This window comes from Clarias gariepinus, chromosome 20 (assembly GCF_024256425.1).
Source record: "Clarias gariepinus isolate MV-2021 ecotype Netherlands chromosome 20, CGAR_prim_01v2, whole genome shotgun sequence".
In the NCBI taxonomy this organism is placed as follows: Eukaryota; Metazoa; Chordata; class Actinopteri; order Siluriformes; family Clariidae; genus Clarias; species Clarias gariepinus.
In genome coordinates, this window is record NC_071119.1 from 15,393,674 (window position 1) to 15,413,043 (window position 19,370).

At 37.5% G+C, this 19,370-nt stretch overlaps 1 protein-coding gene across 1 annotated transcript; it reads right to left on the reverse strand.

Annotated features, from left to right (window-relative positions):
* Nucleotides 1–735: 735 nt before the first annotated feature.
* Nucleotides 736–15,728, reverse strand: slc12a10.1 (solute carrier family 12 member 10, tandem duplicate 1). Its single transcript, XM_053479682.1, has 26 exons — nucleotides 15,405–15,728; nucleotides 14,298–14,435; nucleotides 14,143–14,218; nucleotides 13,934–14,029; nucleotides 13,718–13,857; nucleotides 13,451–13,561; nucleotides 13,246–13,357; nucleotides 12,998–13,125; nucleotides 12,815–12,899; nucleotides 12,576–12,733; nucleotides 11,750–11,857; nucleotides 11,539–11,662; nucleotides 11,169–11,270; nucleotides 10,441–10,596; nucleotides 10,232–10,331; nucleotides 9,234–9,345; nucleotides 8,419–8,553; nucleotides 8,236–8,342; nucleotides 8,038–8,120; nucleotides 7,670–7,738; nucleotides 7,050–7,154; nucleotides 5,163–5,274; nucleotides 4,979–5,065; nucleotides 3,791–3,926; nucleotides 2,966–3,033; nucleotides 736–995 (listed from the first exon to the last, which is right to left on the reverse strand). Exons 1-26 carry the CDS (start codon nucleotides 15,726–15,728, stop codon nucleotides 857–859), a joined length of 3,111 nt encoding a protein of 1,036 aa, XP_053335657.1. The 3' UTR covers nucleotides 736–856.
* Between the last annotated feature and the right edge of the window lie 3,642 nt (nucleotides 15,729–19,370).

The following is a 19,370-nucleotide window of genomic DNA, read 5'->3' on the forward strand; positions in this document are numbered from 1 at the left end:
CACCTGTTTATTGACGCAGTTATCCAAACATATGGCAGCACCACAGTGCATAAAATTATTGCACAATATGTCAAACTCTGAGGGGATACATTAGGTACCACTCCTGTCAGCCAAAAACAAGCATAACAGGCATAGGCTCACTGGAACCGAAAAAAATGACCAGGTGATTGATAGTAATCCTGGGAAATTTTTATGCATTGTGAGATGTTTGTAGGTATTTATTTTCTTTAGTTACAACCACAGAACGTTCAGGTTCTTGACCTAAAGCAACATTTTTTTTTAAGTTATGAGGTGTGTTCAAGTCAAACTGGGACTTTTGATTGCACAGAATGAAACAAAACAGTTATAAGAGTAACATCCTTTATTTCTCTATATAATCCCCTGCTACACTAATCCACTGGGATACCATCAATTTAGAACATTTTCTCAGTATGCTGGAGCCATTGTAGGAACTGTCTGCTTCAAGTCTGAATACAATAAGTTTTTTTTAAAGGACATTAAAAAATTTATGTTTAAGACACTTGTGTTATTTTAATTAGTGAAAATAAAATAAATGAATCTGAATAAGTGCACAAGTGCATTAGGTTAAAAATAAGATGAAACTAATATTAGCTGCCTGCCCATAAAATTTCTTATAGGTAAATAAAGAAATTCTCTATCTAAACTTTTATCTATCCAAAATGGCTATCCTCTTATATATTCTAAAAGCACCCATAGAGTTAAACCATCAGTTGCTCAAAGCTTTCTTTGGAAATATGCTCAATGTATGTTTGTATGAAAGAAAATGCTCAGATGGAAGATATTGTCTGGAGATTTGCATAGTTTGATCCATCATCGTTAACTGTTTGTAGGTGTGTTACTGGCAGTAGAACGTGAGTACATTTTTCTGATTTCCTCGTATAAACAGGACGGGGCAGTGAAGTCCAAAGCTCAGTGTGTCCAGCCAGGCCATATAGAGAGAACTAGGGCAGTTGCTTTGAGGGACAGGTAACGAACTGAGACACAAAAACACATTAAGCATTAGTACCCAGTCCAGTAGAAGTGTATTATGCTTTTCTGGTCAGTTATTTTTGTTAATAATGTGCTTAATGTAGGAGAAATGAACACATTATTAATAATCACATAAAGCTAAGTGCAATTGAAATTACATTGTTTGATTACATATATGCTAAAAATGCCTTAGAATTATAATTCACCATTTATATTAGGAACATCTGTACACATGAATGTGCAAAAGCTGGAGTTAACATTCACATCAAACATCAGAATGGGGGAAAATGTAATCTCTGTGACTTTGAAATGCCTTCATAAGAGACATCAGAGTAAAATAGTTAAATTGATTGGATCTGCCAGGAAGGGTCTAAATCGTTCTTCTCTTCTTGATCTTGAACTGTGGTGAACATAAAAGTATCTCAACATGCACAAAACATTAAACTTTGAGGTTTCCAGAAAGGGATGTTGCGTTCCACTCCGCCAGACAGGAAGAGGCTAACATGGGCACAGTTGATTATTAGAAGGACAAATAATCTGGTCCAAATCTTTTCCAGTCTTTAACTCTCTTGTTTGATGAGTCTGTGCTAATTACATTTACTTCCTTATTGTACTTAACTTGAAAGTGCTTTAAACTATTAGTAGATACTTTTTACGTTTGCTAAATCATCCTGAAACAAATATCTGTACTTCAATACATTTATGCGTGGTGTTGCGTTCCATATCCACAATGGTGTGTATCATTTAAAGTGTTAATATCACCACATGCTGACTATTATATATAATTGTGTGATTTGCCTTCCCTCCGTGAAATGCTCAATCATGTAGCAGGTGTTTAAAATCAGAAACAAAGTTGGTTGTAGACAGAAACGGTACGAGAGAGAGAGAGAGAGAGAGAGAGAGAGAAAAAATCTACACTTTGTTTATACCTAAGTAATTTTTAGTATTTTGTACTTTAACTCAAGTAGAAATCTAAATGAAGGACTTTCACGTTTATTTGAGTAAAATGTCCTCTAAAGATACAGCAGTACCTCGGCATACAAATTTAATCCATTCGGGAGGCAAGTTCTTAAGGCAAAATTTTGTATTGCGAAACACATTTTCTTATAGGAAATAATGTAAATGCAGATAATCCGTTCCAGCCACCTGAAAATATTACAAATGTTACCAATTTCCAACACTATAATTATATTCCTGCATATAACAACAATCAAAATATTTAGAAAAAGACATGTAAATTAAGTAAAATATGAATAGATAATAAATCTCAGTTAAGCTTATTTTATGACTCTTCTTGTCACCGGCTGCTTAAAAACAAAACTGAAAGCACAGTTTTCTTCTTGCAACATTCTTTCTTTCTTCTTTCAGGCTCAGTTTTCTTCTTGCAACATTCTTGGGATCAATGGTGCTATTCCTTTATTAAATTTTGTATAAAATGCAAAAATCCCAACAAAAATATGTTACTTCGCTTGACTGACACAAACAGGTTTTGATCGGTTTGGCTTGGTTTGATCACTCATAAACCAAAAATGCTTATCCAAACTTATCGCAGAATTTCAGTTAAGGTGAAATTTTTAAGTCACTTGTGTATGTATGGAAAGATTCTTGTTTTTGGCTGAAAGGAATGGAACCAGATGTGGTTGTAAAAGTGCTGATTTGAATTACTTATAAACATTCTGTCAGCTCAATCCTGTCTGGCCATTGTCCTCTCATCTCTTTCATCAACAAGATATTTCTAGCTGTTTATTGATTTTTTTAATTATGCATTTTTTTATATTGCATAACTTGCAGTTTCTTGAATTCTCAGCCCATCTGGTGTCAACAACACCGCCACAATTGAAGTCAGAGAGATCGCATTCTTTACCATTATGTCTGATGTGAACAATAATTGAAGCGTTCAGTGTAAAAGGTGTTCCTAATAAAATGGTTTGTGGGTGTAACTTTATTAATGTTGTGAACTGGGGTCAGTACTCACACCAAGATGAGTGCAGCATTTTTGGAATTCCGCTTAATGATCTCATTCAGTCTCACCATTCTCTCTGACTAAAAGACAAAAAAGTAATAAGGCTTCATTCAACAATAAATAATAAGTAATCAAATTTCCTTAAAAGGCGATGCTCATTTTTCAGGGAGTTGAGCTAATGCATGCCGGAAAGATCTTTACCTCCTAGACTTATTTGTATAACGATACACTAAGGTCATAATTTGATTGTATTCAGTTAATCAATTAGATTTAAATGTATTATCTATTGATTATTGGGGAAAAGTGATGTTGAAAAAATAATGAGCTCTGTAGGAGTGTCTAAGCTGTTGCTTTACTTGAAAACAGAGGTTCAAAATCAGGACAAAATCTTCACAGGGATGCACGGCTTGTGCCCTTTCCCAGCTACAGAAGAGCTATTTATAACACATTATAACATTGTTAGGTTACAATGTTATGTAACGTGTTATTGTGTCATTGTGAGCCAAAGCTATTAGACCCAGCCCATGCTCTATAACTATACAGGTTCCACAAGCTGAGACTCTGGTGTTCTGACAGTACAACTGCATTAGATGCATAATTAATAGGATACACAATGCACATTTCCAAATTATTACACAGCATGCATTATTACAACCTTAGTGATCTTCACAACTTAGTCACACTGTTGGTGAATCAATAGTGTATAGTACTGTATATACATTCCCCTATATAATACTGGATTTGTTCCTGTGCAATTATGAAAGGTTTCTTATGGGGTTTAAAATGTAGATAATTCCCAGCGATGCTTTCCTGTATCTGTCTCAGTCTCAGACACACCTTAAGCCTGAATGCCGCCATCTGTTTATCTGAAACTTTCCATGGACAAGATGTCCTTTGTTGCTGTTCTGACACCTCTCTCTGCTGCTCCTCTTGGACCCTGAACAAGGCCACAGAATCCTCAAATCGCTTCAAGCTGCAGAAATAAAATCATGTAAATATGAACATTAATTATCGCAGAACATTGATTTCCCTGCATGCAATACAAATACTGTACATAATTCTACTGTACATCATCATCCTTGCTTTTCAATGTACTTTCCCTTATTAAAGAATGTTTTAGGCTGAATTGCGAGCCACAAATGCACTTCTGTCTTCACTGCCTTATCAGGATTCAATCTTCGTCTTCATAGGGCTGCTGTCAGGGGACCGAAGTCTAATAGCACAAGATCAAGACTATAGGGAGCTTTTGCAGAGTGTCGACAGTGTGGGCAGAAGTGTGCGAACGTGCATTGCCATGCAAGATCACGATGGCCCTTGGATAGCAGTAATTTTATGTTTAATCTGAAGTTCAGTCTTTTCTTCAAAAAGAATCTCACTGCAACAAGCCCTGTTGATTGATGGATCTTTTCTCTGATACTGTCCCAATACTGGCCCTTAAGAATGATAGTTGACTTTTGAACTTTTTCTTGGTCGGCAATTGACGATGTTTCCGTTCCACACTTTGAAATTTACTCTTAGGTTTGTGGTGATAAATCCATGTCTTGTTACCAGTGATGATTCTGTGACAAGATCATGGGCAACTAAGTCTCATCTATGCTTGTAGGGACCAAAGGCCAGCGTGGAGAAAAGCCAATGCGGCACAAATTGCTGGAAAAAATGTATATTGGCCACAATAGAAAGGTATCAGAAGGTTCACCCAGGTAAACCTTAGGAATCTTTAGGAAACTTTAGATTATTAGTCCAAATTTAGTTTTCACATATCCAAACACGTCTGTTTAGACTTTTCTGTGAGTTTTTTCAGCAGCATAAAAAACAAATCACTGCCGCTGCTTTTATTTCAAGCAAATCACAAATCGGGCATCTACTTTTGCTCGCACCGCAGTTACAAATAAAATGTAGAACATTCACACTTGCACAGCAGTGACTAGGGAGACGGTAACCTTAAATGGAAAATTTTTTGACATATGGAATGATTAAATGTCAATTGATGACTCTGTAAAGTATACATTTATGCCTTTTACATACCTTTTGGAGGAAGGCGACTTTTCAGTGTCAGTCATTACAATGACATCGTGGACATCCAAGCGAAATCTTCGTAGTAATGTTATCATCCTGAGAACAGATTCGTTAATGGGTATGACGACTGTAATTTTCTTACAAATCTTTCTATGACAATAAAATGAATAATTCCCAATAAACAAAAGTATACTCTTTGCGCTCATGCTCCATGGTGTGCAGCTCCCCTATGACAAAAACACGAACTTTGCTTTTCCTCCAGCGCTTCCTTCTAGTTAACAGATATGGCACCAACAGAGTCAGACCTGAGTAAAAAAGTCATGGATAAATGTATCTGTATGTATTTATATACATAAATAAGCTTCAGCTAGTCCAGAATGCAGCAGCGAGAGTCCTCACTAGAACCAGAAGATATGAGCACATCACCCCTATCTTATCTTCACTCCATTGGCTCCCTGTGAAATTTCGCATTGATTTTAAAATACTACTCTTGACATATAAAGCATTAAATGGTCTCGCGCCGCAGTACCTGAGCGAACTGCTAGTGTCTTACGATCCGCCACGCCTACTTCGATCAAAGGATGCAGGCTGCTTGTCAGTACCGCGTATTATAAAAAATACCGCTGGGGGCAGAGCTTTTTCTTACAAAGCCCCAAAGTTATGGAATAGTCTTCCAAATAGTGTTTGGGACTCAGACACAGTCTCAGTGTTTAAGTCCAGGCTAAAAACCTATTTATTTAGCCAAGCATTTTTATAAATAGATTTGCCATAGGTAAAGGATCAGATTTGGGGGACTCATGGGCGTAGAGTATTATGGTGAACTGGTATGTTTGGATGCTGTCTTTCTCACTTTCATTGATCACTCAGGTTTGCTGACGGTGAGGTGATTGTTTGCTTTACATGTCAGGAAGCCCTCATGTCTGTGTTTCCTTCTGGCTCTCCCTTTTAGTTATGCTGTCATAGTTAGTCCTGCCGGAGTCTCTGCTTGCACTCTACAGTTAATATACATTCACATTATACATTGTGTGACTGTGACCATACCTAACTGCCATCTCTCCTCTTCTTCTCTTTCCCCCCCTCTTTCTTTTTCCTCTCTCCGCCTGTCTCCCCCTTTCACTCTTTCTCTCTCTCTCTGTCGAGCTACACATGTCGTTCCTGAGCTGCCAGTGATCCAGACTCCCTCTGCCCTCCGGACCTGTCTGACCCATCCTGGTGCCCCGCTTCTGGCTGAAGATCTCGTCACATGGATGCCCCGTGTGTCTCTCTGGGATGCGTCTGGTGTCTGGGAATGATTCTCTCTACCTAGAAAATGGTTCTGGCCTTGACTGGTGTTGGCAACTGTTTCTCTGGGGACTTGACAGTTCGATAGTTCAGGACTGGAACTTCTTACAAGTCTACCTGGGTCTTCAATAACTACCTGGACTCCATATTAACATCAATTAACATCAGCTATTATAGCTGAACTGCCTTCCACCCTACACACTGTATAAATGCAGATCATTTACTGCTTTCTGTTTCACCCAAATGAGGATGGGTTCCCTGTTGAGTCTGGTTCCTCTCAAGGTTTCTTCCTATTACCATCTCAGGGAGTTTTTCTTTGCCACTGTCGCCCTCGGCTTGCTCACCAGGGACAAACTGACCATTTTGATTCATACAAATTCACATTTCATACAAACTTAAATATTTTTTTTGACTGTGTAAAGCTGCTTTGCGGCAATGAAAATTGCTAAAAGCGCTATACAAAAAAAAAAATTGAATTGAATTATTTATATCACTGCATAACAATCTGGCAAATACCAAATAAGTTTTCCTTCACTTATTTGCTATACTGCCTATATGTGATGCTTGGAGCCTATTCAAGGAAACTCTGTGCACAAGGTAGAGTACACCATGGACTGGTTGCCAGTCCGTTATATAGCATAAGCTCACACACTACAAGCAGTTTAGAAATGCTGATTAACCTATTCAGCGTGTCTTCGGTCTCTGGGAGAAAACCAGTTAACATTTTACAGCTCTTCAAAAAAGTATTATTCTTGCTGCTACATTTAGTATCATGTTTAATTTATCAATAATAACTTACCTCCATCATCAGAGATCCAGTACACATCTATGGTCTTATGTCCCTGTTTATTCTGAAAAACTGTTCTAATATCATTGTTGATCACATGGTTTGATTTTTTGTCATCTGAGGCAAAGCAAAAAGAAATTTGTGTAAGCAGAACTATGAGAGAAAGATGACATTGGTTATGTCATGAAATTCCAAAAGTAGTCTTGCCTACCAAAATAGTCAATTAAAGTGAAACATATACACCAATCGGGCACAACACCAACAACACCACGAGGTGAATTGAATAATAATGATATTTATTATTATATTTATTTATATAAATTTATATTTATATTATATACCAGTAAACTTGTGACAAGATGGGCAACTAAGACTGATCTTTGCCTGTAGGGACCAAAGGCCATCGCAGAGAAAAGCCAAATGCGGCACAAATTGCTGGAAAAAATTTATATTGGCCACAATAGAAAGGTATCAGAAGGTTCACCCAACAGAATATTGTTGTAATACTGTAATAAAACCTACAGAATATTGGGCTTTATGTTTGGGTTTTGCTGTTTGGCTGTGTGAATCAGTGCACTGCGTAAAATCTAATTAAAGTTTCCGTTTTTGCTTAAATTTTGAAAGATTTTTACCTGATTGTTGGTCTGAGATCTTGCTCTGATCTGAGTCGATGTTCTCGTCAGCCTCAAATGCTTGGTTTTCTATAAGATAAACAGATTAGTCATTGTTCATCTTCTCGGAGGGGGATGGGCTGGAACCTATCCCAGGACTGGGTGCCAATCCATTGCAGGGCACACACACACTACAGGCAATTTGGGAACGCCAATTAATAACCTGCATGTCTTTGGACGTGAAAACTCCACCATGCACACAGAGGTGGGATTTGAACCTGGATCCTGTACGTGCAAGGTAACAGTACTAACAACTAAGCCACAGTGCCGCCTGTTCACTAATCTTGTTAAAACAACAACAACAAAAACAGTAATAGATTTACAGTTACCTTCAGACTCCAAATCTTCCTCAATGTCAAGTCCATCCATCATTCTCAGAATACACACTCCATAGTTAGAATCAAATGTATCACTGGGAAGAAAACGTTAAATGTATTTTGGTTACATCAAATAATACAACTCTTCTTCTCTCTTCTTCTTCTTATTATTATGAAATAAATGGGTAGGGTATTGTTGTTTTTACTTACTATATGGTGTTCACATAATCTTCTAAGTGATAAGGACTGCACTCCTTCCAGTTATTCTTGAATCCCATGACCAGTATGTTAGGCTTAAGTTTTCCCAAACCAGATGCCTTTAAACGGATATAAATAAAATTAGAATAAAAAAATAGCAATTAAATATATTTTTTATAAGTAAAGTTGGCTTACCTGCAAGAGATGTTGAGTTCCCTCTCTCAAACTATTTCCCTTTAAAGTAGTGTAGAAGGCACGGACCTTCCTACTGTTCAGCCATTTTACTAATCTGTCTGTACTGGGTTGGGATTTTACAGAATTACTTTCACCCTGCAGACAAAAACAAACAAACAAACAAACAAACAAACAAATTAACAAAACATTTACTTAATTACCGTCTATAGTGCTTTATTCTGTGTAGAGGGGCGCGAGGGGCCTGGAGCCTATCCCAGACGACTTAGGGCACGAGGCGGGGCACCCCCTGGAACGGGGTGCCAATCCTTCGCATGGCACACATACATATACACACACACACTCACTTGCAAACTACAGGAAATTTCTATCTCCATCCACCTAGAAATCTCTAAAGTCGAGTGGTGACCATTGTATTTATTCCTATTCTGTACCACCATGGTAGGATCTCCAGTCAACATTCACATGCACATTCACACTCTACAGGCAATTTGGGAACGTCAATTAGCCTAATCTGCATGTCTTAGGACTGGGGAAGGAAACCCATCAAGTACTGGAAGAACATGCAATACTTCCTCCAAGACATATGAAGCCAGTCAAACATTTTTTCAAACTTCTGTTTTATCTTCCCTCTCTTTTGAACATGGGCTCACATATGCCTGTATGTGGCTAATATAGCCGTGATTGGCAGGGAAAAGTGCAAATGTCATCTCTCCCACCCAGAGACACAGTTTTAGTTTGTGCTCTCTTGGATCCTGGCCACAGATGGCTTTGAGTAAATCCATTATTTTAAACCAGAGTAGAGTCTTCGATCTCACCATGAGAATGTTTCCACAGATCATCAGACTGACGTTCTTTGTGAAAGAGCCCACAAAGTCAACCAGGCCAGGACGCAAGTTTGGAGGACCAGTTAAAACCAGACACTGAGGTCTGAAGAAAAGAGAAAGATAAATAACATTAATAAAAAAATTTAACAAAATGAAGGAGTTTTACAGAGCTTTTACATTTTTTCAGATGTTCCTCCCAAATTACTGTAAGTAGCGGAAATGACTCATATTTGACACTTTTTAATTGACAGCCATCAATCAGCAATTGTGTGCTTCCTCTAAGTCACATGGCGGCATGCTATTCACCTTCCTGTTTGAGCTCAAAGACACCCTTTTATAGGATGTAAGTACTGTATGCCCTAGGTCTAATTTACACAGGAATGGGGGTTTGTAACCCCTTCCTCAATCAAAACCCTACAAATATAATATTGTAGTTATTAAATAAAATTACTAACTTTTATAAGAAAGTGGTTTGCTTTCTGGATCCAATGTTTTAGTTTTAGCCTTCGCATATGTCAGCGTAACTGGGATAAAAGTGTAAGTCGCTCTGGATAAGAGCGTCTGCCAAATGCCTAAATGTAAATGTAAATGTAACTGGGGTTAAAACTCAGGGTCAGCCATGGTACAGTGCCCCTGGAGCAGATAGGGTTAAGGGCCTTGCTCAAGGGCCCGAACTGCCGACTTTCCAATCAGTAACTTAGTGCCTTAGTGCCTCTAAGCTACCACAGCAAGCAATTGTCAAGCAAAGAATAACACTACCTGGGTGCATCCAACCCATCTTCTGTGTTTTTGTTATCCAAAAGTAACTGCAGGCACTGTTCTGTTATGTCTCATGTCCTCAGACACCCCATACATGGCTGGAGATCTCAACCCCCCAGTGTTCAACCCAAATTTCCACGCTTGAGAATGCCATCTTTTCACCTATAAGAGCACAGCTAATGTTGCCCTTTAGAAATCCTGTCCAAAGGCAACTATTGCATCACTCTTACCTGAAATTCTTGACATGATCATCTACAGTTGCAAGAGAGGCCGAATAGGACAGAGCCATATTGTAAGTACCAGCCTGGACAGACGAGCCCCAATTAACCTCTGAAAGAAATGCATGACTATTACAGTACATGACTATCTTTTTAAAACTCCTTTTTTCATGGATATTCTTTTGATCTAGACTTCAAAAGAATTAACATGAGTTACTTACTTGGCTTCTTGTACATAACATAACCTAATAAAAAGAAGATGATCCCGAAAGCGATAAGAGCAGCCCACCAGGTGAGCAGGAACATCAGCACCACAGAGATTACAGCGCCAAACAGGGAAGTCCAGCGACTGTAGTATTTAAAAGACGGCCTCCATCCTGCAAGTGGCAGTGACAATATGGTCATTATAGCTTTTATATAACTATACTTTTCCTCCATTATCATAACAACTGTGAGGCAACTATATAAGAATGCAATCATTATAATGATGCAATATCATTATAACTGTCCTTGGCACAGGTGTTACACTCGATGCCCTTCCTGACACAACCCTTCCATTTTATCCACGATTTCAGCACGATGCTTAGTAAAACTTAGTAGCTAGTTTCCTAATAAAACTGCATGACTTGTACCTTGCACTAAGGTGTTGTGGCAGCAAATACTCACTCATTGTCTATAACGCTTTATCCAGGGGGTCTTGAGCCTATCCCAGAAGGCTTAGACCACGAGGCAGGTTACACCCTGGGTGCCAATCCATCACAGAGCACACCCACATATACACACTATAGGCAATTTGGGAACCCCAATTAATCTAATCTGCATGTCTTTGGACCTCAAGTCAGGAAATATACCCGGACCCTGGCGGTGGAAGACAACAGTGCTAACTACTAAGCCACTGTGCCGCCATTGCACCAAATTATTAATTAATTACTGTTTTCTGGATACTCACCTGGTGAGTTTGTAATGGAAGCATGGAAGCAGCTGAAATTGATGAGAGCGTAGGAGCACAGAAAGAAATTCGAGATGAGAGGAGCGATGGTGTTTAACTCTCCTGAACAGACATGGAAATGCATAAACAATGTTGTGTGATTGATTAAAAAAATTGTAAGAAATAACAAACATCATACTAAGAATTTTAACTGTATGAAAAAAAAAATTAACAAATAATGATTTAGCACACTTGCTTGTGCATGTCTACCCGTGTACAATTTTAACAATAAATTACAGAACTAATAATGTTCAGATGAATAATTTAAACTTGTTAATATATCATACCACTTGAAATATACTGTAAGCTACACCTCCAACTTTAAACTTACCAATCAGGATGAAGGCCAAAGCAATGAAGTAGGTCAGAATGTATGCTCGCAGTGGCTCATTATTTTTCCCATAACCCTTTGCAAAGAAGCCTATGTATGGGTATATGTTGTCCCTGCAGAGACACTGATAATACAACCGATGAGTATGTGCAATCATTTTTAACCTGATACATCATTTTGGTGGTGACAAGCGGCTGGTATTGCATCTTACTTGGAAGACTTTAGGAGCAGAGACCTGGAAAGCAAGAGCTGATGATAAAGTGGCTGCGAAGATGCCAGCCGTGATGAGGGGGCCGAAACCAGACACCATACTGAGCACCTTAATGTATATGAAAAAAAATAAAAATAAATAAAATTACAAGCACTGATGTGTGAACTACAGTATGGCGTGAGTATGTTAAAATGGTATATAAACATTGCATTTTATCTTCGTATCCCCCTAAATGGATGTGTTGCATGACCTATTGGTGAACAAGTCATTAATTCTTTTAAACGCTCTGCTACTGACAAAACACTTAAAACCCTTTCCCTTAGTCTCTCATTAATAATCTTTTGGCTGGTGCACTCTCACTTTTATTTTCATCATTCAGTTTTATACACACAATTATATACACACATATGGTATGATTGACGCTGTAGTGCAGTAGTAAAAGTACATATTAAACATCAGTTGTACCTTACACAAGTGATCTGAACACAAGTGCAGTGTTTTTATGTTGACGTCATTAAGAATTCATTCATATAGTATTTAAGCATCTTCAGAACTATACACAGGATCTTGCAATAACTCCCAGCCGAGTTCTATAATGTGCAAGTATTGTTGGAGAATGTTTTACTAAAGCTTAGAGTCTTATCACCATACTGTACTTAAAGTCTTGTAAATGTCAGTTTTATGTCTTCATTTATGAGAAATTTCATCACAAGACTTGGTTTGACTCAAACGCCCCTTCTATATATAGATTTGCATAACACTAGACAAGTTAATGGGATTCATAATGAATGGAATCAGGGACGGGATGTTTACAGAAAAGCGATACCTGAAAGTTGTTGGCCAGGCCATACGAGCAGGACTGGCTCTGCTCACACATAGTAAAGTTCCAACCTAGTTTGCATCCTAAACCCTCACATGGATCTGAGAAATTCAGTGTCAAACTGTCATTCAGGTTTCCAGAAGCATCACGCACCACACATGCACCTGAGAGAATGAGATCCAAATGAAAGTAAGCGGAAAAAAAACAAAAGCTGTAATTCATTAGACCATTCTCTGATAACTTACCCACGGTTGCAGTTATTACTAAATAGCTTATGGTTGTCCAAAAAATGGCCATTAGTGTTCCTTTGGGGATAGCAGTTTCAGGATCCTGCAACAAACACACCATGAGTACATGTTAGTCACCTATTTACCCCAGTCCAGCTCTACACACTGCTTAAGAGTGTTGTTTAAAGTGTGTGTTGTCACTTTTAGATCTCCAGAGATATTGGCTCCAGCCAAAATCCCAATTGCAGAAGGGAAAAAGATGGCAAACATCTGGAAGAAACCTTGTGAGCCTCTCCACTTTGGAAATATGTTGTCTGCAAAGACCTCATCTGAAACGTAGAATAAATAATAAGTAAACTCTTAACCTAACAAAAAATACCATTGTGTTTTGGCAAGCTAGACCGTTTGATTGAAAACTTCTGAGAGATTTTATAATTCTAGATACCCACATCTGTAGTTGAAGAAGCCCATTGACTGCTTCTCTTGAGTGGCTGGGATCAAAGTCCCCACTAAATAGTTAATGAAGGTCACCATCAGCACAAGGAAGAATAAAACCTGCGTCTGGAAGATTTGCAGAAATTATCTGCTTATACAACGGAAAGGCAGGGTTAAAAAGTTAAGGTTAAAATCGATGGTTTGAAGTGATATAGTCACCTTGGATTCCCATTCCATTCCAGCCAAGGAGATCAGCAAAAGACAAGTGACTGTGATTGCACCTACTATACGAACATCATTGATTGCATCCACCATGACAGCGTTATATTGCTGTGTTATAAAAAACAGAACACAGAAAGTCTTGAGTTAATTAACAACTTCTGTTTAGTTTTACACTGTTTGGTTAAGACTACTGTAGAATTTAGCAATAATGACAATGGTACAGTAAATTGATTTATGATTGATATTATAAAAAAAGATTCTTACAATAAGAAGATCTCGGACAGTCTCTGCAAATCCCACAGTGTTGAGCGCACAGCCAAGGGCATTGGCAAAAGAGAATACCATACCAATTGGACCTCCCAGTTCGGGACCCAGAGTACGTGAAATCATAAAGTAGGCACCACCTAAAAAGCCAGGATCAAGTCAAAACTTGGAACAATTGAATTTTGTTGGGAATCTTATATTGGCTTTGCTACTCACCAGAGGAGACTCTTCCGTTGGTCGCAATAGCCGACACTGATAACGAAGTGATTGAAGTTACCATTACAGACAGGAGGATGATAACCCAAGTGCAAACTGCAGGTACAATAGTTAAAAAATAAGTAATTTCTAGGTGTACTGCCCTAAATAAGAAATTTTCCAAATTCATTATTCTCTCATCTACAGCAAATCACTTTATTGTGTCTTACGAATTCCTGCCTGTGCTGTAATCCAAGGCAGTCTCAGGAACAGAATTACTCCCCAAATATTCAGCATACATCGAATCTGCAAAATACAAAAAGAAAATAAATCAATGGATCTTTTGACACTTACAATAATGTTATCACATGTGCCCCACCCTCACCATGACACCTGTGACCCAGCCAAAGCGGACTGGTTGAGTGGTCTTCCCTTTAGTACTGCTGTTCTGCTGCTTCTCCTCTTCCTCATGGATCACTGATTCTGTTTTCAAGTCGCCCATATCACTACTTAATTCATAATCCTGTAACACACACGTTAATACATCACATTAAATGTAACACAATGTATTCTTACTACTATGTGACTATACGCGAATTCGTTTGATTTATAGCAAATGCGCCGAAGTTAAGTACAGAACAGCATGTCAGCTTGGTAGTTTTGACTTGGCCCTTCAGGGTCAGGGATTTGAAGCTCGCCTTTAATCTGTGTTTCGAGTTTGCATGTCTTTCCTGTGCTTGGTGAGGTTCCTCCAGGTATTCTGGTTTCCCCCCATAGTACAAAGACATACACTGTAGACTGATTAGCATTTAAAATGGTCCTGTAAGTATGTGTATGTAGTTTTCCAGAAGGTTGGGCTCCTCAGCAACATTACTTTCCCTTAGAGCAATGACTGATGGTATGAGGCCGTTTGTCATTTCAGCCAACCATCAGCTTGAATTAATAAATAGAGAATGTCATATAATAATATATTGATTTGTTCAGGGTAATCCATGTAAAAATAACCGCTATATCCTTTTTTTTTATAGTTATGGACCCTTAACTTCTACTTGAAGCCATTTAGGAACAATTTAGAGAACTCTTTAGCATTTGGTTTGAACCTTTTTCCCCTCTAGGAGGGTAGTTCTTAGATTCTCACTCTTACTTATTCACTTCACCGCTTATCCTGTTCAGGGTCATGGGAGGCCTGGAGCCTATTCCACGGGACTTGAGGCACAAGGCAGGGTTCAATCCATCACAGAGCACAACTAACGCACTGATTCACGCACTATGGGAAATCTGCATGACTTTGGACTTTAGGGAGAAAGTACCTAGAGGAAAGGCACTATTCATGGGGAGAACATGCAAACACTGGAGCAGCCACAGTGCTAACCACTACACCATGATGCCACCAGTTCTACGACTACAAGTCTGTACATCTCAGTGGATCTTAAGCGTTTAAAAGGTCAATCAGATCAGATCAACTGAATGAAGTAGCTAAAAGGTTACTTACTTCAGAAACCTTGCGGAGACTCTCCAGCGATGGCCTGCTACGTCGTTGATGACCTATGGAGTTGGTATAAAACTCAAGATGAGGTACTGCATCCATGGTGCTGTAAATGGACTGCCTGGAATTCTGGTGTTCAGATGCCTGTTTAGGGGTTTCCCATTCCATGCTGAGGTTAATTTCACTACCAGCTCTGCAAGTCCCACTTGCCCCAACAGTACCCTCTTCCTGACATGGGTATTGTTGTGCAACATCTCCAGCAACAGAAAAGGGACCTTGAGGCACACCAATTAGATCCATCCGTTTACGTTTGGAGACAAAGTTTCCCATTGATGTGTGTAATTAAAAGTACTGTTCAAGAAAGACATAACAGTCAGCGACTTGGGATCAAGTAATATATATGCAGTCACAAACAAAACTGTATAATTATATTTTTAGGTCAACTAAATAGCATTATACTCTATATATTTTTGCTTGTATTTGATTTCAATGTGAAAGCTCATTAAAGTAAGTATGTGCAGTACATCATCATATGTGCCAACACATCATTCACTGGTGTGTCAGGTAGAATATGCAGCACCAGATCCATTAGTACATTTTTGCTCAACTGATAAGGCTCGGTTTAGTCTGTGAGTCATTAACAAAGTAATTTTAAAAAGCTAAGTGATGTTTAAATAGACATCTCTCTTTGCATTTCAAATACAGACACAATGAAATATTTATTATGAATATATTTTTATTATTCAATAATGAATACATTTTTTTGATGAATACAAGTTTTATTCACCTTGCTCTGAAAAACCATAATGACACCGAGGGAGGATTACATATTTTATAAAGGAAATACATTAAATCATTTAATTAAAATATAGGTTTAGAATAAATTAATGTATTGAGATGGCTATACTGTTTGATTTGATAATTATGTGTAGATTGAAACTTAAATAATTTAAAGAAGAAAGCATAAAGAGCAACATACAACAACCAAACCAGCAAGCTACTCTTTAATGATTTTCACCTCTTGAAAGAAATCATTGTGACTTACCTTAGTATATATGAGGTTCAGCTGATGAGGATTTTGATTTGTTCTGAAAGTTGTTTTTTCCCTTAGTTTTTTCATAAAATGTTAGTAATTATTTCTTGGTTTTCATGGCTTAGTTTTTCCTATTTTGAATAGCTCTGTAAATCTATCTCTAGTATTCTATCTCTCATCTCTACAGATGTTTACTTTTATACGTGACCCTATAATGAGACTCCTCCCCCATATGTGGGCGGGGCTAGTGCATGGTTGAGTTTGTCATTAGTGACAAAAACGAATTATATCCATAACATTCTCTTTTTTCATTATTGTTCTAATCTCACTCTAGTTTAAGCATCTAACTTAAATTTAAAAATGTCTGGGTGTACACATATCAGGTGAAAGAAATATGTTTTGTGTTACAGAACATTGCTAAATATGTTTCTCTCTCTCATTTCCGTCAGTTTAAATGCTTTTAATACATGGGTTAGATTCTTGCTTAACAATTACATTCAATCATTAACCTCATAAAAACAGCAAAGATTAGATGAGTAAATCCGACTTAAATAGTGAACCACTTTAAATAAACTAACATAAGGACTCAATATTTATGATCTTTTACTAACTGATAACCTTGTTAAGAATGTCTTTAAAACATTAAATAATATGGTAGTGCCCCGTCACACACTGATGAGGACCATGAAGTTCCTTCTGCCTCCTAAAAGTATTGAAGAAAACAGCAAGAATGAGATCTAAATGTAAAATGTGCATTTATTAAGTTCATACTACTCCTAGGTATGTCCTTGTAGGTTATTAATGTGTCTACCCTGTTGTCAATATATATATAGTTATTACTATGTCCAATCAGATCGCTCCTGGTCTTTTCAGGTGCTGATCATGTGCTTACTAAACTGTCATTTTGTCCAGCAGGTGGTATAAATTATTTGTTAAATAAGTTTAAATTATATAATTGAAAAATAATAATAAATAATTATGCCTAGTCTGATCCCACAACGCATGCAATACTGGGCTTAACTTGTAATATAATGTCATTTTGTTTATATAAAAAGATAGCAAGAATGTATACAAGCAATAAGCATTAAGCAATATGTATACAATATACAGTGGTGTAAAAAAGTGTTTGCCCCCTTGCTAATTTCTTTTTTCTTTTTTTTTTTACATTTTGTTGTTTCAGATCATAAAACAAATTTAAATATTAGTTAAAGTCAAGTTTTTATTATTAAGAGAAAACAAAATCCAAAACTACATAGCCCTTTGTGAAAAATGGTTTATCACACCTGAGTTCAAGTTCACTCCACTGTATACTCCATATAAGCAATATAATAATAATAATAATTATAACAACAACAATAATAATAATAATAATAAATAATTTTAAATACTATTATTATTAGTAGTAGTAGTACTATTTATATAGCAATGATAACAGGAGATGTAGGAGGACAAAGGAAGCATGAGTATCACGAGACATAGGAAACACAGAGCAGACTGATCAGCAAGGGACTAAAGTGATTATTTTTGGCACGAAAATAGTGATGCAGGCACCTGTCTTTAGAAACCAGCGTTAACCTTTTTTATCATTTTGAGCTATTGTAGTTCTTCTATTCAATCAGACTACACCGGCCATCTATCACTTCCCATGTGCATCATTGTGCCTTGGCCACCCATGACACTTCTGCCAGTTCACCGGTTTTCCTTCCTTTTCAATGCTGGCTGCTTTGGAGCTGCAGTTTTGGAGTTGCTCTGATTCCACAATTTGGCCCTTGTCAAAGTCACTCAAACTTTAGGGACTCCATGCATGATTATTAGTCTCTCGAATTATTTTGGCCAGTTTATCTTTACAACACTGTTTAAGTTCATTGAGGTTTTTGAGTATTCGCTTATACACAGCTTTCTTAACGTCCCGCCACAGCAGTTCAGTTGGGTTGAGGTCGACTTTGACTAAACTATTTCAAAACCTTTATTCTTTAATCTTTTAGCTATTGTGATATACTGTACATTTACTAGTGTGCTTTGGATCCTTGTCCTGTTGCCCGGCCCAAGCCTGTCGCCTGATGCCTTCACATTTACCTCTAGAATACAGAAGGTGATTTAAAACGCTAAAAATATTATATTGTTGCTGTTTGTCTGAAGTTGTATTTGCCTAATTTTAGGACAGATTATTTTGTATCTTTTAATATTTCTACACAAAAACATAACCTTTACAAATAACTATAAATATACAATATAAATAGCGAAATTTAAGTTTCTCTTAAAACCATCACCATTTTACAGCGTAGTTAAATAAAGACATCAACTGCAGTCAATAATAATGGAAAAAAAAGTTGATTAGTTTATTAATTCAAGTGAAATTCCTACTGAGGTACTGTCGATACTGGGTGTGTTACTGGAAAAATTCTGTTATTTTTTTTTTAAATCTAAACTATAGAACAAAAGAAAAAGAGTTTGCTCAAGACTCACTTTTAATGAGGTTGTGCAAAGTTTATGATCATATTGCATTTTTCTCTTGGTTAAAGTGTCACAAAGTACTGAAAGTAGCCTTTGATATTTGAGATTATATGTACTGCATAAATCTAGCTTAGTAAAACATATGCTTCTTGCAAAAACCAAGAAGCTGTAGAGATCTTCTCATGTCTATGGTAAAAATGCTGCATTTATACTCTGGTATTTAATGTAGCTCTATATGATCAAGTTATTTTACAAAACTTGTAAATGAAAAGTTCAAACGTTTTTGTTCATCCTGGTGGTTTTTATGGGGACGCCCAGCTCTGGGCTTTACATCTGGACTGGCAACGGCAAAGTGATTTCGTATGGGCATATTGTTAAGGACCTTGCAAAAGAGTCCAACAGTGGCAAGCCGACTGTGGCGGAGCTTAAAAACCCAAACCATCTGCTCATCAACTTAGAGCCTCAACCTCCTGAAACACCACTGC

Bases quoted from the DNA above. Each gene is read 5' to 3' on its own strand.
- slc12a10.1 (XM_053479682.1), bottom strand. From the start codon at position 15,728: ATGGGAAACTTTGTCTCCAAACGTAAACGGATGGATCTAATTGGTGTG. The intron at 8,121-8,235 runs GTAAGTAAAAAC...TTTTCTTCCCAG, and splicing joins GATTATGTGAACACCATATA to TGATACATTTGATTCTAACT. The intron at 7,739-8,037 runs GTAACTGTAAAT...TTTATCTTATAG, and splicing joins GGAAGATTTGGAGTCTGAAG to AAAACCAAGCATTTGAGGCT.